We start from the raw sequence: 25,021 nt of genomic DNA on the forward strand, positions 1-25,021 counted from the left end.
GGTCTAGTGTCAGGAGGATGCTTTTAGAGTACAGGTATGTCACAGATGCTGTATTAAGAGAACAGTCTAGTGTCAGGAGGATGCTTTTAGAGTACAGGTATGTCACAGATGCTGTATTAAGAGAACAGTCTAGTGTCAGGAGGATGCTTTTAGAGTACAGGTATGTCACAGATGCTGCATTCTGAGAACGGTCTAGTGTCAGGAGGATGCTTTTAGAGTACAGGTATGTCACAGATGCTGCATTCTGAGAACGGTCTAGTGTCAGGAGGATGCTTTTAGAGTACAGGTATGTCACAGATGCTGTATTAAGAGAACAGTCTAGTGTCAGGAGGATGCTTTTAGAGTACAGGTATGTCACGGATGCTGCATTCTGAGAACAGTCTAGTGTCAGGAGGATGCTTTTAGAGTACAGGTATGTCACAGATGCTGTATTAAGAGAACAGTCTAGTGTCAGGAGGATGCTTTTAGAGTACAGGTATGTCACAGATGCTGCATTCTGAGAACGGTCTAGTGTCAGGAGGATGCTTTTAGAGTACAGGTATGTCACGGATGCTGCATTCTGAGAACGGTCTAGTGTCAGGAGGATGCTTTTAGAGTACAGGTATGTCACAGATGCTGCATTCTGAGAACAGTCTAGTGTCAGGAGGATGCTTTTAGAGTACAGGTATGTCACAGATGCTGCATTCTGAGTTGTCTGAATTCTTTTGGAAATACAGTGTAATCATATTCATCTCACCACTTGGTCTTGTCCTTGAGCCTGGGAGGCTGGAAGCTGCTTTTTGACATCAACATCAAGGCTCTGGAACACAGTTTTAATAGTTTGAAATGTCAACACAGTAGAAAACCTAGCCTGGTTGTAGAGATCTGTTTATTATGTGCTTAAGCCAACTCCTTTGTCATTCGCTGACATGTTTGGCATAACGACGAGCAGTACAGAGGGGGGTTGTCTGTAGCACAAACACATGTGCTACCAAAGTGTGGGGGATAGTTTTGAGTCACACACCAAACTATTATACCATATTGAGGTATGTGGATAACCCACAAAAATGCAACATAACACAAATATCTATCTTCATCTGTCTCTCTTTTATCCAACTTTTCAATGCAATTATGGTGGATCTAAAGGAATGAAGGAAAAAGGGATAGAATGGAAACTACTTATTGTTGAGGTTAAGGCTGGAGTCCAGAGGGGACTGGTATGGAGCCAAGTCTGTGTCCCTGTCTCTGCCTGGATATCTAGATCTGTTTCTGCCTGTCTGTTCCTCTGTCTCTGTTTGTGTCTGTGCCTCTGCCTCTGTTTGTGTCTGTGCCTCTGTCTCTGCCTCTGTTTGTGTCTGTGCCTCTGTTTGTGTCTGTGCCTCTGTCTCTGTTTGTGTCTGTGCCTCTGTCTCTGTTTGTGTCTGTGCCTCTGTTTGTGTCTGTGCCTCTGTCTCTGTTTGTGTCTGTGCCTCTGTCTCTGTTTGTGTCTGTGCCTCTGTGTGTGTCTGTGCCTCTGTCTCTGTTTGTGTCTGTGCCTCTGTCTCTGTTTGTGTCTCCGTCTGTGCCTGTGTCGGTGTCTGTGCCTGTGTCTCACCTCATAGGGTGGAGGTCAAACATAGGTGGCTGGAGCTCTGCCAGCTCGATGGCCGTGATGCCCACCGCCCAGATGTCACACAGATGGTTGTACCCCCCCTTCTTCTCCACTGCTGCCACCTCCGGTGCCATCCTGGCACAGGTACATAAATACCAGACTCATGTAAATAAAATATTATAATTTCATAATGATCCTGAAAGTTGTTCTGTTAGTGACACATGTATTACTATGACCAGACCAATCAGTGTCTACGTAAAGCAGACCAATCAGTGTCTACGTAAAGCAGGGCAAACAGTGTCTACGTAAAGCAGGGCAATCAGTGTCTACGTAAAGCAGACCAATCAGTGTCTACGTAAAGCAGACCAATCAGTGTCTACGTAAAGCAGACCAATCAGTGTCTACGTAAAGCAGACCAATCAGTGTCTACGTAAAGCAGATCAATCAGTGTCTGCGTAAAGCAGACCAATCAGCGTCTACGTAAAGCAGGGCAAACAGTGTCTACGTAAAGCAGACCAATCAGCGTCTACGTAAAGCAGACCAATCAGTGTCTACGTCAAGCAGACCAATCGGTGTCTACGTAAAGCAGAACAATCAGTGTCTACGTAAAGCAGGGCAAACAGTGTCTACGTAAAGCAGACCAATCAGTGTCTACATAAAGCAGACAAATCAGTGTCTACGTAAAGCAGACCAATCAGTGTCTACGTAAAGCAGGGCAAACAGTGTCTACGTAAAGCAGACCAATCAGTGTCTACGTAAAGCAGACCAATCAGTGTCTACATAAAGCAGACCAATCAGTGTCTACGTAAAGCAGACCAATCAGTGTCTACGTAAAGCAGACCAATCAGTGTCTACGTAAAGCAGACCAATCGGGGTCTGCATTAAGCACCGACCAATCAGTGTCTACGTAAAGCAGACGAATCAGTGTCTGCTGATTCAGTTATCTTACCAGTAGGGAGTTCCTATAAAAGACTTCCTCTTGGCTACAGAAGCACTGATCTCTGCAGCAACTCCAAAATCGGCTGCAGGAAAACAGAGACAGAGAGTCAGAGACAGTCTAGTCGCCGAGGGAGACTGAATCCAGAATCCAATATGTCTTATGAGTGGCTTGTTATTAGCACGCTAGTTAACCTCAAAGTTATTGCAGACTGTGTGTGTGTGTGTGTGTGTGTGTGTGTGTGTGTGTGTGTGTGTGTGTGTGTGTGTGTGTGTGTGTGTGTGTGTGTGTGTGTGTGTGTGTGTGTGTGTGTGTTGGATGGTATAGAATAGATGTTCACTGACCCAGTTTGATGTCTCCTCGTTCTGTGATGAGGATATTTGCTCCCTATAGACAGATGGACACACGCACAAGTGCACATACAAACACACACACAAGCTCACAAAGATATAAACACAGAAGATCCACAGACTGACAACAATAACATACAGCTATGTCAAAATGATACCTTTATGTCCCTATGCATTTTACTTGTCTCATGCAGGTGGTACAAGCCCTGTCGAAAAACAAAAACACAGAATCAGTTTGACAAATCTCTCAACCTCATCATTAGTTCACCCCACAAGCAGAGATCGGCAAAAATTATAAAATACAATTCCAAAATATCCTAAAGACCAATGTATCAAAATAAAATACAAAATACTTTTGCAAAGTATTGTATTGAATTAGAATACATAGAAACAGACCCTATATCATTTTATTTCAGGACTGTTGAAAATTATTTAGAAAATACAAAATACTCTCTAAAGTGTCTTGTTGAAAAATTTATTGGATTGTAGTTCAGGCCACTGAAATACATATGACAAAATACTCAAAAGAAATTGAAATACTAATTTCAAATACACGTAACAGAAATTCGGCCCATCTCTGCCTACAAGCTTATGGAGCCAGTCACAACACAACAGTGAGCAACAAACAGGGCCGGCTCCAGGCATAAGCAACATAAGCAGTCGCTTAGGGCCCCCAGCCCATTAGCCCCCCCCTCCAAAACAAATACATATATTTTGGGGGAACTCAGTCTGGGTCTCAACTTACTGTTGAGAATAGTAGAATACACAAGGTGTACATTCGAAATTTGGTTTTCCATCAGAAGTTTTTCTCTTTTTTTGTCAGTCAATGACAGTCACTCGATTAGCCATGTCAGCTAACACTATTTATATTGGTAAGTTAGTCTAACCGGTTATCTAAATGTGTAGTAATCATGGCCGAACACTGACCGGGCAATCTCCCCAAAAGGCTAGAGCTGGCCCTGGCAACAAACACAAACTGCTGACATGATTAAGGAAGGTAATGTTATGTTGCTGTGCTGTGTGTGGTGCCACGAAACTTGATGCATCGCTTTCCTGTGGTTAGAAAGACATGCGATTATATTGTGACTGTATCCCCCAGTTAGGAAAGTGAGAGAGCGCATATGTTATATGACTGACTAACCTGGAGGGTTTCTCTGCAGATGTAGGCTATCTGCTTCTCCTTGAACGGCCCAGTCACTGTGGAAATACCAGTAGAGACCTGAGATTAATGGCACATACAAGGGAGGGTGGAAAATAGTTTCAGCTGTGCGTACCGTGGTAAATGTCTTGTAACGACCCCCCTCCACAGTACTCCATGCATATCCATAATTTTGTGTTCCTGCAAAAAGGATAGATCCAGTTTTATTATCAGTCTTTTGTCAACGCCTTCTGTTCCGTTGGCTTTCCAGACTAAAAAAGGGTATTTACATCTGAATATTTAGACAGCTTTCTGAGAACTTGGCTGTAGAGAAGTTTTACAATCCAAACAAATCACATTATTATCTGCCCTTGAAATGTTACAGAGGTAACAACACTCAGACGTTCCAAAAGGACCAAGCTAAAAAAGAGAGAACCTTGAGTGAAATCATTTTAAAGTCAGTGACAGTGTGTGTGTGTGTGTGTGTGTGTGTGTGTGTGTGTGTGTGTGTGTGTGTGTGTGTGTGTGTGTGTGTGTGTGTGTGTGTGTGTGTGTGTGTGTGTGTGTGTGTGTGTGTGTGTGTGTGTGTGTGTGTGTGTATGTGTGTGCGTGCATATGCTTCTCCCTATGTGTTTGTTAATGACCTCTATCAGCAATAGAGCTTTTTTGTGTGGAGCTCTACATTATCTGTGGTGTGGGAGAGAGTGTTGCATTCTATGTCCTAGTAATGGGTGTTTGAGATAAGAGTGGATTTCGACACATCCAATAACACTCACAATCCAAGTAATTCCATGGATGGACGTGGACCATCATAAAGTGTAAAATCAGACAAGCTTAGATATGTACCTGTGATAGCTGCCGAAATAGGCCACGATGTTCTTGTGCTTACATTCCTTCATCATAGTGATCTCCTGCTGGATGGATGTGATATCACCTGAACAGAGAGCATGCAGGTCACATGTCCTGACATCTCAACACTAATATTGATATTAGTACTAGAACTACTACTACTGCTGCTGCTACTACTGCTGCTACTACCGCAGCTACTACTACTACTACTACTACTACTATTACTACTGCTGCTACTACTACTGCTACTACTATTGATGCTACTACTACTACTACTACTACTACTACTGTTGCTGCTACGGCTACCGCTACTACTACTACTACCACTGCTACTCCTACTACTACTACTACTACTACTACTGCTGCTACTACTACTGTTACTACTACTGTTACTACTACTACCACTGCTACTACTACTGCTGCTACTACTACTACTATTGCTGCTACTACTACTGTTACTACTACTGCTGCTACTACTATTGCTGCTACTACTACTACTGCTACTACTATTGCTGCTACTACTACTGCTGCTACTACTATTGCTGCTACTACTACTGCTGCTACTTCTGCTACTACTGCTGCTACTACTACTGCTGCTGTATACTAGTACTACTAGTACTACTAATACTATTACTGATACTAGTACTAGAACTATACTACTACTAGTACTGATACTAGTACTAGAACTATACTACTGCTACTACTGCTACTACTACTACTACTGATACTACTGATACTACTACTACTGATACTACTACTACTACTACTATCACTGATACTCCTACTACTACTACTGATACTAGTACTACTACTACTACTACTACTACTACTGATACTAGTACTATAACTACTACTACTACTGCTGCTAATACTAGTAGTAGTTGTACCACTGTATCACACACAATATATTGTTTACAAAGAGTTGAGAATGTACTACACAAAATATGCATGAAGGCTAAACATGCAAGAATTGACCCATAATACAGGTCTGACAACACTGAGCTTTTCACTTACCAGGATCCAGTTTGACTATTTTGATGGCTGCCATTGCTGAACTCCTGATGTTTCGAGCCTGAAGGAAAGGATAAAGTTAGCTGTGAGTGATTACTAGTGTGAACTTTCCTGTTGACAGGCTACAGAGCATACAGGCCACAGAATGCCATATATTAGTCAGCAGCAGGACTAGATTCCATTACAGTGGAACAAAACCAACAGTAATCAATGTTTCCTTATATCTATTGCATCAACTTGCTGATGACTCCTTGCAATTGCTCTATTTACAACAGTCTATTATCTGTTTTTTCTCTAACTTTTTCTTAATGCATTTCATCTCTGTTTGGAGGCCCTGGGCATCCATCCAAGACCCAAGCCCCCTAGTCAGCCATCTTGATGATAAAAGACCCTAGTCAGCCATCTTGATGATAAAAGACCCAAATTCCGTAGTCAGCCATCTTGATGATAAAAGACCCAAGCCCCCTAGTCAGCCATCTTGATGATAAAAGACCCAAGTCCCCTAGTCAGCCATCTTGATGATAAAAGACCCAAGCCCCCTAGTCAGCCATCTTGATGATAAAAGACCCAAGTCCCCTAGTCAGCCATCTTGATGATAAAAGACCCAAGTCCCCTAGTCAGCCATCTTGATGATAAAAGACCCAAGTCCCCTAGTCAGCCATCTTGATGATAAAAGACCCACGTCCCCTAGTCAGCCATCTTGATGATAAAAGACCCAAGTCCCCTAGTCAGCCATCTTGATGATAAAAGACCCACGTCCCCTAGTCAGCCATCTTGATGATAAAAGACTCAAGTCCCCTAGTCAGCCATCTTGATGATAAAAGACCCACGTCCCCTAGTCAGCCATCTTGATGATAAAAGACCCAATATTAGTTAGTTCCTGGTTTTATGGCCCGGCTGGTCACCTGCTCTCTCTGACATTCAGCATAACCTTGTATTGATGCAACAGCAGGAGACAGGGTGTGTTGGATGGTGAGAGGCCTGTTGGTGAGAGGTCTGTCTGTTCTACACAGTCCCAGGGTGCGTCCGAAATAGCACCCTCAAATCAAATTGGATTTGTCACATGCGCCGAATACAACAGGTGTAGACTTCACAGTGAAATGCTTACTTACGAGCCCTTTCCCAAAAATGCAGATTTAAAAAGTAAGAAAATATTAACTAACAAATAAATAAATAAAGGAAATAGTAACACATTTTTTACATTTTATTTCACCTTTATTTAACCAGATAGGCCAGTTGAGAACAAGTTCTCATTTACAACTGCGACCTGGCCAAGATAAAGCAAAGCAGTGCGACACAAACAACAACAGAGTGTTACACATGGAATAAACAAACATACAGTCAATAACACAATGGAAAAAAAATCTATATACAGTGTGTGCAAATGAGGTAAGATTAGGGAGGTAAGGCAATAAATAGGCTGTAGTGGCGAAGTAATTACAATTCAGCAATTAAACACTGGAGTGATAGATGTGCAGAAGATGAATGTGCAAGTAGAGATACTGGGGTGCAAAGGAGCAACAAAAAAAATAATAATATGTCGATGAGGTAGTTGGATGGGTTATTTACAGATGGGCTATGTACAGATGCAGTGATCTGTGAGCTGCTCTGACAGCTGATGCTTAAAGTTAGTGAGGGAGATATGAGTTTCCAGCTTCAGTGATTTTTGCAATTCGTTCCAGTCATTGGCAGCAGAGAACTGGAAGGAAAGGCAGCCAAAGGAGGAATAGGCGTTGGGGGTGACCAGTGAAATATACCTGCAGGAGCGGTGCCACGGGTGAGTGGTGCTATGGTGACCAGTGAGCTGAGATAAGGCGGGGATTTACCTAGCAACGACTTATAGATGACCTGGAGCCAGTGGGTTTGGCGACGAATATGAAGCGAGGGCCAGCCAACGAGAGCATAGAGGTCGCAGTGGTGGGTAGTATATGGGGCTTTGGTGACAAAACGGAGGGCACTGTGATAGACTGCATCCAATTTGCTGAGTAGAGTTTTGGAGGCTATTTTTATAAATGACATTGCTGAAGTCCAGGATCGGTAGGTACTATAGTCAGTTTTACGAGGGTATGTTTGGCAGCATGGGTGAAGGATGCTTTGTTTGCGAAATAGGAAGCCGATTCCAGATTTAATTTTGGATTGGAGATGCTTAACGGGAGTCTGGAAGGAGAGTTTACAGTCTAACCAGACACCTAGTTATTTGTAATTGTCCACATATTCTAAGTCAGAACCGTCCAGAGTAGTGCTGCTGGACGGGCGGGCAGGTGCAGGCAGCGATCGGTTGAAGAGCATGCATTTAGTTTTACTTTCATTTAAGAGCAGTTGGAGGCCACGAAAGGAGAGTTGTATGGCATTGAAGCTCGTCTGGAGGGTTGTTAACACAGTGTCCAAAGAAGGGCCAGAAGTATACAGAATGGTGTCGTCTGCGTAGAGATGGATCAGAGAATCACCAGCAGCAAGAGCAACATCATTGATGTATACAGAGAAAAGATAAAATGACTATAAAGAGGCTACATACTAGGAGTTCCGGTACTGAGTCAATGTGCAGTGCTACAAGGTAATTGAGGTAATATGTACATGTAGGTGTCCATGTACATGTATTGTGTAAGTGTGTGTGTGTGTGGCGTCAATTTTCATGTGTGTAAGTACAGTGCATTCGGAAAGTATTCAGAGCCCTTAACTTTTTCCCCACATTTTGTTACATTACAGCCTTATTCTAAAATGAACTCAATAAAATCTACACACATTACACATTTTTTGACAATTTTTGCACATATACTAAAAATTAAAAACAGAAATACTGTAAGTACAGTCGTATTCAGACCTTTTGCTATGAGACTCGAAATTGAGCTCAGGTTCATCCTGTTTCCATTGATCATCCTTGAGATGTTTCTACAACTTGATTGGAGTCCACCTGTGGTAAATACAATTGATTGACATGATTGGAAAGGCACACGCCTGTCTATATAAGTCCCACTGTTGACAGTGCATGTCAGAGCAAAAACCAAGCCTGGAATGTGGAAAAAGTCAAGGGGTCTGAATACTTTCCAAATGCACTGTATTTTGTGTGTGTGATTATATGTAGTGTGTGTGTGTGTGTGTGTGTGTGTGTGTGTGTGTGTGTGTGTGTGTGTGTGTGTGTGTGTGTGTGTGTGTGTGTGTGTGTGTGTGTGTGTGTGTGTGTGTGTGTGTGTGTGGGTTTGTTAGTGTAGTATGTGTGAGTGTGTGGGTAGAGTCCAGTGAGTGACATTTGATTAACTGTTCAACAGTCTTATGGCTTGGGGGTAGAAGCTGTTCAGGAGCCTTTTGGTTGCAGACTTGGCACTTTGGTATCGCTTGCCGTGCCGTAGTATAGAGAACAGTCTGTGACTAGGGTGGCTGGAGTCTTTGACAATTTTTAGGGCCTTCCACTGACACCGCCTGGTGTAGAGGTCCTGGATGGCAGTGAGCTCATCCCCAGTGATGTACTGGGCCTTACGCACTACCCTCTGTAGCTCCTTGCGGTCGGATGCCAAGCAGTTTCCATACCAGACAGTGATGCAGCCAGTCAAGATGCTCTCAATGGAGCAACTGTTTTTGAAAATATTTTCAGCCTCCTGAGGGGGGAAGAGTTTCTGCACTCTTCACGACTGTGTTGGTGGGTTTGGACCATCATAGGTCCTTAGTGATGTGGACACCGAGGAACTTGAAGCTCTCGACCTGCTTCACCACAGCCCTGTTTATGTGAATGTTTACTATAGTCCACGATTAGGTCCTTTGTCTTGCTGACGTTGAGGGAGAGGTTTTTGTCCTGGCACCACACTGCCAGGTCTCTGACCTCCTCCCTTTAGGCCGTCTCATCATCATCATCGTCGGCGATCAGGCCTACCACCGTCGTGTTGTCTGCAAACTTAATGATGGTGTTGGAGTCGTGCGTGACCACGCAGTCGTGGGTGAACAGGGAGTACAGGAGGGGACTAAGCACGCACTCCTAAAGGCCCCGTGTTGAGGGTCAGCGTGGCGGAGGTGTTGTTACCTACCTTCATCACCTGGGGGCAGCCCATCAGAAAGTTTAATCTCAGGGTCCTTAACTTAGTGATGAGCTTGGAGGGCACTATGGTGTTGAACACTGAGCTTTTGTCAGTGAAAAGCATTCTCACATAGGTGTTCATTTTGTCCAGGTGGGAAAGGGCAGTGTGGAGTGCAATAGAGATTGCGTCATTTGTGGATCTGTTGGGGCAGTCCGCGAATTGGAGTGGGTCCAGAGGGTCTGGGATGATGTTGTTGATGTGAGCAATGAACAGCATTTCATGGCGACAGATGTGAGTGCTATGGGACGATAGTTATTTAGACAGGTTACCTTGGCATTCTTGGCCACAGGGATTATAGCTGTCTGCTTGAAACATGTAGGTATTACAGAGTGGATCAGGGAGAGGTTGAAAATGTTAGTGAAGACTCTTCACAGCTGGTCAGTGCATGCTCTCAGTATGCGTCCTGGTAGGCTCGCGTCACTGGACAGCTCGCGGCTGGGTTTCCCTTTGTAATCCGTGATAGTTTGCAAGCCCTGCCACATTCAACGAGCATCAGAGCCAGAGTAGTAGGATTTGATCTTGGTCCTGTATTAACTCTTTGCCTGTTTTATGGTTCGTTGGAGGGCGTAGCGGGATTTCTTAAAAGCATCCGTATTAGTGTCCCGCTCCTTGAAATTAGCAGCTCTAGCCTTTAGCTCAGTGCGTATGTTGCCTGTAATCCATGGCTTCTGGTTGGGATATGTACGTACGGTCCCCGTGGGAACGACGACGTCGATGCACTTATTAATGAAGCCGGTGACTGATGTGGTACATTCCTCGACCCTATTCCCTGTATAGTGCACTACTTTTTATCAGGCCATCATAAGGATTAGGGTTTCACTTTAAACTCGGATGCAGACAGACTTAGAGCTTTAAACGTGTTAAGGTCAGCGACATGGTTTATATTGGGACATCAGCCGTTACGTAACAATGCTGAGGGAAAAGTCCCTGCTTTTGAATCGAAAGGATGTTGTTTGCAATGTCCATCCGACGTTCGTCCATTTCCTCTTGTTTTGTCCTGTAAATATGTATTGCTCCCATTCTTTCAGAAAGGTAAAACGTTGATGTGACGTCAGGTTTTAAGGCCCTTAGCTCTCTCTATGCACAACAAGCATAGAATCAGCCAATGGGCTAACAGGTTGCCTGTAAACAAAACCTGATGCTTGGCAACACCCCGAATTCATGTTTCTTTCCCCGTTATACTGGAGTACTTCCTGTGACTGAGGTGACAGTAATGTCTCTTTTAAGGTTCATCACTGGGCAGCCTGAAATAACAGTGTGCTGTGGGGTAGAGTTACAGACGATGGGACTGAAAATAAAACTTTGATCAAGATTCCATAAGTTCTTTCTCACAAAGCTTGATTGAATCAGAGTGGAAATGACATACAACAAAAACACAGTTTTCCTGTATTACACATTTCAGTAGCGTGTTGCATTAAACTGGCCTTGGACCATTAATGATATTCAGTGAGAGATAGATAGGCCCACAACTGCAGTAACAGCGCAAATGGTAGTGTGTGTGATGTAACGTACAGTGACAAACGACCTGCAGCCCACAGTGTGACAGTGATGACTGGGCTCTGCAGTGCGGCTGCTGGTTTGTGAAACAGTTTTCTGTTCTGTGGGTTTCCCCCCACCATCGAACCTCAGGCAATCTCAGTCAGGTCATAACAAGCATATAACTATGAATGTACGTACGTACTCCTCATCCTGTCTTCGGCTTACTTTTGCATGCACACCAGAATACAAGACAAAAGGAACTATTCACTCATAAAAGAAAACAGCTAATTGGGGTCTTTGCGATTCTCAGAAAAACAAACCATTCTTGACTATGCAGCGAGTGACATACTTTCTATTAATTACATAGCCACAAAAGATGACACACTTGAAAATCGATGCCTCAGCTGGGTAGCAAGAAGTTCAATGGTCACCTTGAATGTCCACAAAGTCAGAGAGCCCACTAGGTAACAAGGCCAGTGATTTGACCCCTGACCTCCAGGCAGCTCTACTAAAGCTGGAGAAAGAACAGTGGAGGAGAAAAAGAGTACTGCGAGGTAGTGGGAGGTGACAACAGGCCATTGTCTGTGGGACAGTAACAGTTTCCTCATTCACAGCAGGCAGGCACAGCCCGGGCATTTACATGTGGCTAAGGCATGGGGGGGTAGACATTACGTAACTTTGAGACTAAGAGAAACAAAGTGCAATTCTAAGGGATATTTTGAATTGTTCATAAATCTGTTCTTCGTCAAGCATACACCCATGCAACCAGACATGCTTTATCTACTCATTTGCTGGATGCAGAGTTCAACAGACCTCATTAGCCCAAAAGTTAACACAATTGTGCATACAGTAAATGTTTTTCATTGTATGTCTGTTTACATTTGTAGCCTATTGGATAGGAAATGTTTTGGGTATGGCAGGAGAGGCACACAACGATTTGAGTCGGACTCCCTCACAGGATGCATGTATGAGACATTCAGGGTGGGATTACAGGATGTTTGTTTCCCGCAGCTCACATCACCGAGTCAAAATAGAATAGACTGATCGAAAAAATACCTTTCTACATAAATTGGGCGTCAACAGCCAAGATCCATTAAACAGTGTTGATAAAAGTCAGTGCCCTTCAAACTTGATATCTTGTATCATCCACCTGACTTAAACGGTGATATATGAAATAGGCTATTCTTCTGTCACAAAAGCAGCACAGAATAAAAGTATTGTTGAGAGGAGAGCAAATAAAAAGCGTAAAGCAGGTCTAACACAATTGAATGGAATGTCTGAGCACTTATAAATGTTCCTTTAAGGGTCCTGATGGATGTTGGACTAATGGATCAGCCCGGATGCCAACCCAGCCTGATTGTGAATACTGATTAGCAGAAGATTAACTACTAGCCAGTGGAATGGGCATTATAGGCACTGAGCATCATTAACATGTGTGCACGTACTGTATCTCTCCTATACCCGAATTATTCTCAAATAGCAGCAAGGCAGGCAGGGGTGACATACGGCCAACCTTACCTGCATCTCCCTTGTTATTGGTTGTGGTAATAACACGTTTTAGAAGGTAGCCTATATTGTTAATTACGTGCGTAAAAGTTTGATTAGATTTGAAAGGACTCATTGATTAAAACAATATGGTAGCTTTTTTTATATCCTGTTTTAAAGTTGTAGCCTGTCAACATAAAATCGAACAATATTTCAATTGTGGAATAAATAAAAACTTGTTTTTAAATAGCTAGGCTACGTGACAAGGCGCAGTAACCTAACCCATATAGAGCTTATTAAAACGCGTATGTGTGCTAATCTCCAAGCCGATCTGACATTTTCCCCACTCACCTTGAACACATCACCATACGTGCCAGTCCCAATACGTTGAATTAACTCGTAATCATTCAACGGGTCCAAAAACGAGACTCCAATAGTGGTATCCATGCTTACAGACTGAACTGCGCCCGGACTCACACGCACGTTTTTATTCATTCATGACAACAATACATCCAGCGAATCAACCACTGGACGCAAGGTGTTTACTGGAGCGCAATACTCCACCACGATTCTTCTGACAGGCAAATAGAGCTAATAGCCTCAAATACTACTCTTCTTTCCAGGCATTCATCTTATTCTAGCTGAACCACAACTGGGGTTGTAGGCTGGGTTTCTGTATAAGCACTTTGTGATATCTCCTGACATAAAAAGGTGCTTTATAAATACATTTGATCGATTTATTATGGACCGTCGTGTATCCAAGTCAAGTGATCTCAAATCCCAAGTGTTAGAATATTTTCCTGATATATAACAGAATTTTACCACTCAGGAAAAGAAACTAGCAGATGCACACTGTACATCTACGAATACCCCATTATGACATGTGAAACAGTATTTCCATAATATTAAAAAGAGAAAGGGTAACATTTTAACTTATTTTATTATCTGCAGATTAAAAAAAAAACAAGTTATCAAGCAAAATACTACTGAATGTAGCTACCAGGGACACCTACAGCAATCCCATTTAAACAGTGTGTGGTCTTTCTGGTCACTTTCTATTGCCTATTGCAGCTCTGGCTAGTCTCAACTAAAGGCCACCTACATTAGAAATAAAAAAGGCAAAGTACAAGGCAACAAATAGCTAGCATATAAAGAGACAACGTAACAGAGTTGGACATTGTTACACAGTAATAGTCCGAATCACTTCCAGGGATTTCAATCAAAAAGATAAATTAAGATTCAAGGGCAGAAAATATAGAATGGAATTCAGACTGCTTTCTAACAGAGTAATTCCCCCATTCCAAAATAGGTTCCGAGACAGGGTGTTTTCACCATTACTTTGGCTTTACAGAGCTTCTACACATAAATCAGTGAGAACTCAAGAGTTGATGTGCACTACTGTCCATTAGATCCACACAAAGTGACAGCAATTGAATGTTTTAACGGCCTATGATACACAATCATTATTGAATCACAAGATTAAAAAGAATGACTTGGTTGACAATTCTGTTCAAACTTGATTAAAGTGACTTCCTCCACATGTAAACGTGTGTCATGTTCTTACCGACCCTCTTATGACCTTATCAGGGCTTATGATATGATTGCTAAAATAACCTTAAAAAAAAATATATTAAAAAAAAGCTAATCGCTGATGCAGCAGTTGTGTGTGTATTGCCTTGCCTCTCAGTCGGTCCCACAGTCAGTCTCCCTTTGTTTTTCTCCCAATGGAAATTCTAGCCTGGTCCCAGATCTGTTTATGCTGTATAGACACTCCTATGACAATGACTATGGGAGTTGGCTATACAACACAACCAGACATGGGAACCAGGCTGGAGAAAGTTCTACAGCCAGAGTTCTCCTTCTACAGAGATTTGCGCTGGCGCTTCATGAACGACATGGTGTAGTCTCCCGACTGTGTGCTCTTCTGCCTCTTCATTTGAACCTGTGACTGGGCGGTGAGCTGGAGCTTGATGGCACTGGAGTTGATCTTGGCTGCCGACAGCAGCTCCTTCATGCCTTTCATCTTCTTGCTCTGGAAGGCCACCAGGGGACCCACGCTGGGGGAGGGCAGCTGTTGGGCAGGAGAGGGCACCGGGCTGGGGGACTTGGCCTTGCCTTCTGGGTCTCCACCGCGGAGTCCTGAGGAGCGACGCCGCGTCCCGCCCTCCCCACCTACTTTCTTGGCCTGGGCAGGCTGGGTTGGTGGTGGGACAGGGGTGGTGGGGGTGGATTGTGTAGGAGGGGAAGCTTGGTCTTCCAGTTTGGACTCACGTCTCGGCCCACGTCTTCGCCCCTCTCGGGGGTCCTCGCTGGATTGGTCGTCGTCGTCCTGGGGCTCCGGCTCTTTGGTGATGATAGACACTTTCTGACGGATCTGTGGAGGATGTAACAGTGAACAAGGATGTCATGAAGTGTTTCAAAGGGTGGTTTGTGAAAACATCTAGTTGGGTTAAATAGGTTATAAAGTGACTAGGGATGCCTTTAAAGGGATAGTCCAGTCTTGTGGTGGTGTGATTACCTGTGCGTCAAAACGACTGAGGGACTGGACCAGGTAGGTGGCCCAGCCCACGTGGAGGACTGGGGTGGGGCTTCCCTCCTCCCACTTACAGATACCGTCATAAAACCGCAACAGGTGGGCAAAGCATTCTGGGTCCTGGAGGGCCGAGAGGGCAGCGGCCTGTATGGGCTGGTCCTGAGGTGGAGGGAGAAGGGGCGAGATAGGGGGTGAGAGAGGGAAGAGTGGGGCGAGAGAGAGGGAAGAGAGAGGGGAAGAGAAATCAATGGAAAATAGGAAGGAAGAAGGAAATGAGTAGATAATAGATAGAGGGATAGAGGAGGGAAGTTAGATGAAAGGGGTCCATTCAATACATCAATGAAAGGCAGCTGTCATATGAGATATTATTAATGCATCATTCTGGGACATGAGATTAAAATAAGAAGGGGAAAAATGTTTACTCGGTTCTTAATGATGTAAAATTCCACTAGTCATTACCTTTTCTCCTCCCTCCCCTCCGCTCTCGGCAGCTGCAGCCGTCTCCTTCAGCAGGGTGGGGATGACGTCGTTGGCGATGTCGAAAAACTCCTTGTAGATCTCTTCATCCTCGCGGAAGTAGTTGTAGCTGGGGGAGTGAGATCATTGTACATTGTTATAAAGCACATGAGGTTTGACTTCTTTAAAAAGTGTCAGTTCATGATGACCTTTCATTCATTCAATTAGGTTATTTATTCTCCACGTACGTAGTAAAAGGGATATTAAAAGGTGTGAACACTTGTATCCCTTCTTTTTTTTCATGAACCCAAAAACACGACAGAAAATACTCAAACGGCATTTTATTTATATTGGTAGATCACACGCCATGATCCTTGTTGTCGTGACAGCAAGCCGAGGGAGCCGAGACTGAAGAACAATGCGTGAAACAGGAAAGGCAGAAAGGTAAAGGGAAGTCAAGAGGAGAGGGAATGTACCGACTTGCCTCTCTGGTGCACACATCCTAGAGACAGAGACAGAAAGAGACCAACAGAGAAACAGGAGAAAATCGGTCTCGTCGGCTGTTCCCTGTTTATCGGGTCGGTCAGTATTTTTAGCCCCTGCAGGCCGATGAACAGTGTTTATGTGGGAGTAAAGTGCAGGTTTACTGCCCCACGAGGACCAGAGCCAAGGCTGGAGGAAAGCTCCCTGCGATTGCCTGTCCTGAGGACATCGTATTTAGGCTACACACACCCTGTTAGTCAGACAGAATTATGCCCCTAGAAGACATGCATGCAATATAATGAGTATAGTGCCATACAAAACCACAAGCTAGCCTGAAAGGACATGGTCAGACAACTTGTTCCAGATTTAAGTCTACAAAACGCTGTAATTAAGAGCCTAACGTTCCTGAGAGGCATCTGCTGCCCTCTGCTGTCAGAAAGGTGAAACAGTAACTGGTGTAAATTGTCACTGCATACCTCAGCAAAAGATGGTCAACAGAGTTTGCCTCAGTACCCATTGTTTCAATACTAATAATTAATAATCATGTAACTTTGTTGTTGTATTTTACCCCCTTTATCTACCTAATTTCAATTGTCTCATCCCTGCAACTCTCCAACGGCCTCGAGAGGCGAAGGTCAAGTCATACGTCCTCCAAAACATGACCTGCCAAACCGCGCTTCTTAACACCGCTCGCTTAACCCGGAAGCCAGCCTCAGCAATGTGTCGGAGGAAACACCGTTCACCTGACCACCGAGATCAGCCTGCAGGCACCCGGCCCACCACAAGGAGTCGCTAGAGAGCAATGAGCCAAGTAAAGCCACCCCCCCCAGCCAAACTCTCACAGTACCTGGACGATGCTGGGTAAATTGCGCACCGCCCTGTGTGACTCCCAATCACGGCCGGTTGTGATACAGCCCAGGATCCAACCGGGGTCTGTGGTGATGCCTCTAGCACTGCGAAGCAATGCCTTAGAATGCTGTGCCACTCGGGAGGTCAAATTTGACTTTTATAGCCCTTTTCATTGGGAAGTTAAGGGATACTTAAATGAACGATGCCAAAGGTTATTTCTGTGGGCCAAACATACCTTTTTACCATTAAACACAGATAGTTGACACAGAGCAGCCGCGTAAGGAGCATAGAGAAGGTAGCTAAGCTAGTTGCTCCAGTAACTTACTCCTGCATGACCTGTGCAGCCTCAGCCCAGGCCCCCAGTGCCTCCCGGACCTCCCTGTGTCTGTAGTGGTAGCCAGCCAGGTACATGAAAGGGTAGATGTGTTCGTTGTTGTAGTACTTCTTAGCAGAGTTCACAGCCTGGAAAAAAATTAAAAACACACACATACATGCAAGGTATGAATAACTCCTCAAAATGAGCTGATTCAATTATATTTCAAGGATAATTTTGTTAAGATGACGTTTCAAATCAAAATGTCACCGCTTTATTGTTGGTGTACAGATCCACACACTCACTTTAAGGTGGATGGTGTAGGGGTTCTCTTTGCCAGGGATGGGCTCCTGATCCTCCAGGTCAGCCAGGGTGCCCATGGCCATGGGATATCTGTGGCACAGCAAGGGAAAAGAGCCACTTGGTTGATATGACAGAACAATAACATGCTTACAACAAAAAATATAATTCATTTGGATGTAACCAATAAGCATTTTCACCACAACACTTCAAAACGAATGTAGTATTTCAACAAGCTTTTGAGATGTATCAAAAAATAAATCACCTTTCCAGGTCTCCTCGCTCATAGAGCAGCCATAGAAGCCTCTGTGTAGGAAAAAGATCAGAGACCGAGGACAACACAGAAAAGCATTTATGAGGTAAATATAAACTACAGTTCCAGCCAGCTTGATGTCTTTGATGATGCCAACAGGTGCGTTTTAGGTGAAACTCTCCCCTTACAATATTCATTATATCACACTTATCATCCCCAATGTGCTGATGGTGGTCACACCTGTTGAAGCTGTAGCATTTCAGAGCTGTCAGTGTGCAGGTCCAGTGAAGGGTTGATGGCACACACCATGAAGGCCACCTCCATGTTCCTGTTACACTTCATATAGGAACCCTTCAGGTACAGCCAGCTCTGGAGGACAGGGGGGAGATGGGGGTTAGGGTTGAGAGGTGTTGTACTGTCTTTACAAGTTCAAGGTGAGTGCGTGTGTAGAACAGCAGTTCTATGTAGTTGATAAGTAGCTATATTAAAAAGGTGTGTGAGTGCATGTTGTTATAATGTAATTGCAAGGGGTGGAAGTATCTCTGTACCTTACTTACCCTCTCGCCGACACCGGCGGCAACTGTCTGCCCCCTCCGGTCCTCGTTGCCCTTGCCGTGCCAGGTGACCTCAGCTGTCTCCTCTCCGTTCTTGCCAAAGATGACCCAGGCGTGGTCCTCGGACAGGGCCAGGTGCACATCCCGCAGCCCCAGAACCTGGCACGCTGCCACAACTGCAAATGCCACCCCCGAGCTGTCCAGCTTTGTGCCTGTTCAAAATAAAGAAAAGCAATAGGATTGAGTTAGTAACAGCTTTAGCCTCCTTCAGACAAACAACCTTGTATTTTAATCAAACTATACAACATGCTTTCCTGTTTGTGAACAATGGATTTTATTGGGTCACAAGGGCAATACAATCACACACAAAAAAAAAAAAAAAACACTACTTTTCCCGGGTATTTTGTTACCCCCCCCCACTTACACACCGTCCCATCCCCGTGTATTTTGTAATCCCCCCCACCCCATCCCCACCTATCCCAAACATACCCCAGTCAAACACACTACCAGTCAACTGTTTGGACACACCTACTCATTCCAGGGTTTCTTGATTTTACTATTTTCTACATTGTAGAATAATAGTGAAGACATCAAAACTATGAAATAACACATATGGAATCATGTAGTAACCCAAAAGGTGTTAAACAAATCAAAATATATTTCATAATTGAGATTCTTCAAAGTAGCCACCCTTTGCCTTGACAGCTTTGCATAATCTTGGCATTCTCTCAATCAGCTTCACGAGGTAGTCACCTGGAATGCATTTCAAAGAACAAGTGTGCCTTGTTAGAAGTTAATTTGTGGAATTTCTTTCCTTCTTAGTGCGATTGAGCCAATCAGTTGTGTTGTGACAAGGTAGGGTTGGTATACAGAAGATAGCCCTATTTGGTAAAATACCAAGTCCATATTATGGCAAGAACAGCTCAAATAGGCAAAGAGAAACGGCAGTCCATCATTACTTTAAAACATGAAGGTCAGTCAATCAGGAACATTTCAATAACTTTGAAAGTATCTTCAAGTGCAGTCGCAAAAAACATCAAGCGCTATGATGAAACTGGATCTCATGAGGACCGCCACAGGCAAGGAAGACCCAGAATTACCTCTGCTGCAGAGGATAAGTTCATTAGAGTTAACTGCACCTCAGATTACAGCCCAAATAAATGCTTCCCAGAGTTCAAGTAACAGACATCTCAACATCAACTGTTCAGAGGAGACTGCGTGAATCAGGCCTTCATGGTTGAATTGCTGCAAAGAAACCACTGATAAAGGATACCAATAAGAAGAGACTTGCTTGGGCCAAGAAACACGAGCAATGGACATTAGATCGGTGGAAATCTGTCCGTTGGTCTGATGAGTCCAAATTTGAGATGTTTAGTTCCAACCGTCGTAACTTTGTGAGATGCAGATTAGGCGAACGGATGATCTCCGCATGTGTGGTTCCCACCGTGAAGCATAGAGGAGGAGGTGTGATGGTGTGGGGGTGCTTTGCTGGTGACAATCAGTTATTTAGAAGTCAAGGCACACTTAACCAGCAGGGCTACCACAGCATTCTGCAGCGATATGCCATCCCATCTGGTTTGCGCTTAGTGGGACTATCATTTATTTTCCAACAGGACAATGACCCAACACCCCTCCAAGCTATGTAAGGGATATTTGACCAAGGATAATGATGGAGTGCTGCATCAGATGACCTGGCCTCCATCATCACCCAGCACCAACCCAATTGAGATGGTTTGGGATGAGTTGGACCGTAGAGTGAAGGAAAAGCAGCCAACAAGTGCTCAGCATATGTGGAAACTCCTTCAAGACTGTTGGAAAAGCATTCAAGGTGAAGCTTGTGGAGAGAATGCCAAGAGTGTGCAAAGCTGTCATCAAGGCAAAGGGTGGCTACTTTAAAGTTTGTGGTCACTTGGAAAAGTCCTTGTTTTTGAAAGTAAAGCACATTTTTTGTCAATTAAAATAACATCAAATTGATCCGAAATACAGTGTAGACATTAGTCATTTACATCATTAACATCGCAGCTGGATTTTTTAATGGAATATCTACATAGGTGTACAGATGCCCATTATCAGCAACCATCACTCCTGTGTTCCAATGGCACGTTGTGTTAGCTATTCCAATTTTATCATTTTAAAAGGCTACTTGATCATTAGAAAACCCTTTTGCAATTTTGTTAGCAGAGATGAACTGTTGTTCTGATTATAGAAGCAATAAAACTAGCCTTTAGACCTTAGGCTTCTGTTCCTCAAACTAGACACACTAATGTACTTGTCCTCTTGCTCAGTTGCGCACCAGGTCCTCCCACTCCTCTTTCTATTCTGGTTAGAGACAGTTTGCGCTGTTCTGTGAAGGGAGTAGTACACAGCGTTGTATGAGATCTTCAGCTTCTTGGCAATTCCTCTCATGGAATAGCCTTAATTTCTCAGAACAAGAATAGACTGACGAGTTTCAGAAAAAAGTTCTTTGTTTCTGGCCATTTTGAGACTGTAATCGAACCCACAATGCTGATGCTCCAGATACTCAACTAATCTAAAGAAGGCCCGTATTATTGCTTCTTTAATCAGAACAACAGTTTTCAACGGTGCTAACATAATTGCAAAAGGGTTTTCTAATGATCAATTAGCCTTTTAAAATGATAGAATAAGACGTATGATATGATCAGCCATGTACCCCAAATCCTACCTGTGATGAGACTGAAGAGGGATTGGATGTGGGCGCGATCCTTAAAGTAGGAGCGGCTCAGGCTGTTCCAGATGACGTCAGACACCTTCTTCACCAGTTCCCTGCTGGATCCGCCGGCAGGCCTGCGGTACTGAGACAGGTCCACTGCTCCCCGGATTTGGGCAGTGAAACGCTCACGTAGGGCCGACAGCATCCCTAACTCCACTGTAGGGAAGCAGGAGTTTGGACAGTCGGGCTCCAGTGGCTCGAAGCGCACCCCCGGGACGTTTATTGGTATGACCCGGTTCACGGCCAGGAAGTGTTCAACGAAGCCCAGGACCAATGAGAGAAGGGCCAGGTCCGGTTCGGGTTTACGGAGCTCCGCGTCGAACAACGCAACCACACCATCGATCCCCTTTAGGGGAAAGTGTTTCTTCTGGGCTGAGTGTAGTCCCATGTTGACCCCTCTCATCCGTCACAGTTCGCAGTCACTCACTAGGCCGGTGTGTCTTCTCCACTCTCAGCTGCAGTGATGTCATAGGGGCTGGATGAGAGGAAAGCGTAAATCAGTACCAGCACACACATTGAAATCAGTTATACTGTATTTACCCTAACATTCAAAGGCCTTTGTATGGCTTCTTTCACTTTGTGCAAAAAAACAAAAAAAACTGTAGACTGACTAGCCTAAGTGGGCGTGGCACAAATATCCATTCATTACGCAAAATATGTAAAAAAAAAAAAAAAAAAAGAAGCTTAACCTAATACTGGGAACAAATATTGATATCTGATACAAACTGGGCTGGCTAACTAGCTAATAACAATGTTTTAAAATAATACCAAATCCAGATAATTGCATGATAGTTTAAAATGATTCGATAAAATTTCACCACCCCACACAAGATCGTAAAATTAACAATAAGCTATTAAATAAATTTTTGGTCAAGACAAAACACGAAGGTTGAGGAATTTGATTGACCGGCAGGTGCAGTTAGCAACAATATGCAAATAGGCTATGCAATATGCCTAAGCTAGCAAGCTGTGCTAGCAGGTACAATAGCAAAACATGTACAACTACATGAAAATACAACTATTATGTGTATTCCAATCGATTTACAAACCTTCCGGAACTCATAGCCCGCTCGTAAGCTTATTAATATTTCGAAAGAAACCTAATACGCACCCGTTAGTTCAATGCTACACCCACATGTTTTTGTTTGTGCCTTGCTTTTGCCGCGCAGTTCTATGACTGTATTCGGGCTGTTCAAACGTGTCAGAACTTTGGCGCACCTTCAAATAGCTACCAACAATGCAGAGTCGTGCTTAATGGAAGATTAGACAGTTCAAAGTATTTGCAGCTCTACTAAGCTGCGCACCCAGCGCTCAGTTTAAACGTGTTTGAACGAGCCCCCTTTTGTCCTTCCTCATTGACTGGACAGATGCATGTATGGAAATGTAGTTCAACTTTACACCATTGTTGCAGAAACGTTCTAAATAAGATCACCGGAGACGACAACATTATAACGCGTTAACTGAAACAGTGATGGCAAGTCTCGTGATAAACATTACATCATGATAAAGAGGCATGTTCACCCCCACATTTTTTCAAATTAACGCATTAACGTTTTTCTGTAGGCAAGACATTTTTTTGTCACATTTTAAAATCACATTTAGGCATCTATGAGACACAGCATTAAATAAAAATAGGCTTTAATTATAGGGGCTTAATGGTTGGCAAACACAAAAACACTTCATACATGCTCATGGGCAAGCTCATTTAGAACCTAGTCTGATCATCTTATATAATGTCGCCTAGTAGTTCCCCAGACAACTAGGTTAAGGCAATGTTTTATACAGAAATGTGATATTGCATAGGCAGGGATGGGCAAAAATGACTAAATACAATTACAAAATACCATAAAGATCAAGGTATCCAAATAAATCACAGAAAACTTGTATTTTGAAAATTATTTAATTGAAATACAGTTATAGATTTGCAAGTAGCAAGCCCAAACAGAAACAACATTCTCAATAAATGTTACAGAAACATTACATTTACTTGCTATGACTGTGATTAGTGTTGTTTTATCTACCTTAGTTGAATGCACTGACTTGAGTCACTCTGGATAAGAGTTTCTGCTGAATGACATCAACATGTGTGTAAATGAACATACCAAAATGAACTGCAAAGCACACTGGGTATTATTATTGGCCTTGTTTCAGGGGGCATGTCTAGATGGGATACAGCTTTACCTAATTATCCTAAACTGCTACAAAAGTCAATTTTGACAAAAGCCATAGCCCTTCCAGACAAAACCTTGATTTGGGGCAGAGCTCATTAGAATAATACTTAGCATGCTTTGCGATTGTCTATTTTTTCATACACATTTATAATTAATTTACTTAGCAGACACTGTTATCACACCACAGTGCAATCAGACTTCTGATATCAATGCAGGGTGAAAGGGGGCCACAAAATGGCGAACCCCTATAATTAAGAATAATATACACTGCTCAAAAAAATAAAGGGAACACTTAAATAACACAATGTAACTCCAAGTCAATCACACTTCTGTGAAATCAAACTGTCCACTTAGGAAGCAACACTGATTGACAATAAATTTCACATGCTGTTGTGCAAATGGAATAGACAAAAGGTGGAAATCATAGGCAATTAGCAAGACACCCCCCAAAACAGGAGTGATTCTGCAGGTGGTGACCACAGACCACTTCTCAGTTCCTATGCTTCCTGGCTGATGTTTTGGTCACTTTTGAATGCTGGCGGTGCTCTCACTCTAGTGGTAGCATGAGACGGAGTCTACAACCCACACAAGTGGCTCAGGTAGTGCAGCTCATCCAGAATGGCACATCAATGCGAACTGTGGCAAAAAGGTTTGCTGTGTCTGTCAGCGTAGTGTCCAGAGCATGGAGGCCCTACCAGGAGACAGGCCAGTACATCAGGAGACGTGGAGGAGGCCGTAGGAGGGCAACAACCCAGCAGCAGGACCGGTACCTCCGCCTTTGTGCAAGGAGATGCACTGCCAGAGCCCTGCAAAATGACCTCCAGCAGGCCACAAATGTGCATGTGTCAGCATATGGTCTCACAAGGGGTCTAAGGATCTCATCTCGGTACCTAATGGCAGTCAGGCTAACTCTGGCGAGCACATGGAGGGCTGTGCGGCCCCACAAAGAAATGCCACCCCACACCATGACTGACCCATCGCCAAACCGGTCATGCTGGAGGATGTTGCAGGCAGCAGAACGTTCTCCACGGCGTCTCCAGACTCTGTCACGTCTGTCACATGTGCTCATGTGCTCAGTGTGAACCTGCTTTCATCTGTGAAGAGCACAGGGCGCCAGTGGCGAATTTGCCAATCTTGGTGTTCTCTGGCAAATGCCAAACGTCCTGCACGGTGTTGGGCTGTAAGCACAACCCCCAACTGTGGACGTCGGGCCCTCATACCACCCTCATGGAGTCTGTTTCTGACCGTTTGAGCAGACACATGCACATTTGTGGCCTGCTGGAGGTCATTTTGCAGGGCGCTGGCAGTGCACCTCCTTGCACAAAGGCGGAGGTAGCGGTCCTGCTGCTGGGTTGTTGCCCTCCTACGGCCTCCTCCACGTCTCCTGATGTACTGGCCTGTCTCCTGGTAGCGCCTGCATGCTCTGGACACTACGCTGACAGACAGCAAACCTTTTTGCCACAGTTCGCATTGATGTGCCATCCTGGATGAA

The 25,021-nt window shown here is 44.0% G+C and overlaps 2 protein-coding genes across 3 annotated transcripts in view; both read right to left on the reverse strand.

Annotated features, from left to right (window-relative positions):
- LOC129865851 (mitogen-activated protein kinase kinase kinase kinase 2-like) overlaps positions 1-13,717 on the reverse strand; it is a 33,286-nt gene extending 19,569 nt beyond the window's left edge. Inside the window, exons 1-10 of the mRNA XM_055938897.1 lie at positions 13,238-13,717; positions 5,859-5,916; positions 4,842-4,929; positions 4,132-4,196; positions 3,999-4,054; positions 3,016-3,063; positions 2,852-2,894; positions 2,520-2,592; positions 1,574-1,705; positions 737-799 (exon numbers count right to left, since the gene is read on the reverse strand). Of these exons, the coding sequence (XP_055794872.1) occupies positions 737-799; positions 1,574-1,705; positions 2,520-2,592; positions 2,852-2,894; positions 3,016-3,063; positions 3,999-4,054; positions 4,132-4,196; positions 4,842-4,929; positions 5,859-5,916; positions 13,238-13,381 (770 nt within the window). The 5' untranslated portion in view covers positions 13,382-13,717. The remainder of the gene's footprint in view (positions 1-736; positions 800-1,573; positions 1,706-2,519; positions 2,593-2,851; positions 2,895-3,015; positions 3,064-3,998; positions 4,055-4,131; positions 4,197-4,841; positions 4,930-5,858; positions 5,917-13,237) is intronic.
- Positions 13,718-13,807: 90 nt separating this feature from the next.
- men1 (multiple endocrine neoplasia I) lies at positions 13,808-22,613 on the reverse strand. Of its 2 annotated transcripts, none has more exons than XM_055938899.1 (10): positions 22,470-22,613; positions 21,311-21,833; positions 18,631-18,839; positions 18,314-18,442; positions 18,086-18,126; positions 17,826-17,913; positions 17,533-17,669; positions 15,879-16,005; positions 15,405-15,578; positions 13,808-15,260 (listed from the first exon to the last, which is right to left on the reverse strand). In XM_055938899.1, the coding sequence occupies exons 2-10, from the start codon at positions 21,759-21,761 to the stop codon at positions 14,748-14,750; spliced, it is 1,869 nt and encodes a 622-aa protein (XP_055794874.1). In that variant the 5' UTR covers positions 21,762-21,833; positions 22,470-22,613; the 3' UTR covers positions 13,808-14,747. The 2 variants fall into 2 exon arrangements, with proteins under 2 accessions (XP_055794874.1, XP_055794873.1); XM_055938898.1 differs by having other exon boundaries at positions 18,622-18,839.
- Positions 22,614-25,021: the final 2,408 nt, after the last annotated feature.

This window comes from Salvelinus fontinalis, chromosome 11 (assembly GCF_029448725.1).
Source record: "Salvelinus fontinalis isolate EN_2023a chromosome 11, ASM2944872v1, whole genome shotgun sequence".
In the NCBI taxonomy this organism is placed as follows: Eukaryota; Metazoa; Chordata; class Actinopteri; order Salmoniformes; family Salmonidae; genus Salvelinus; species Salvelinus fontinalis.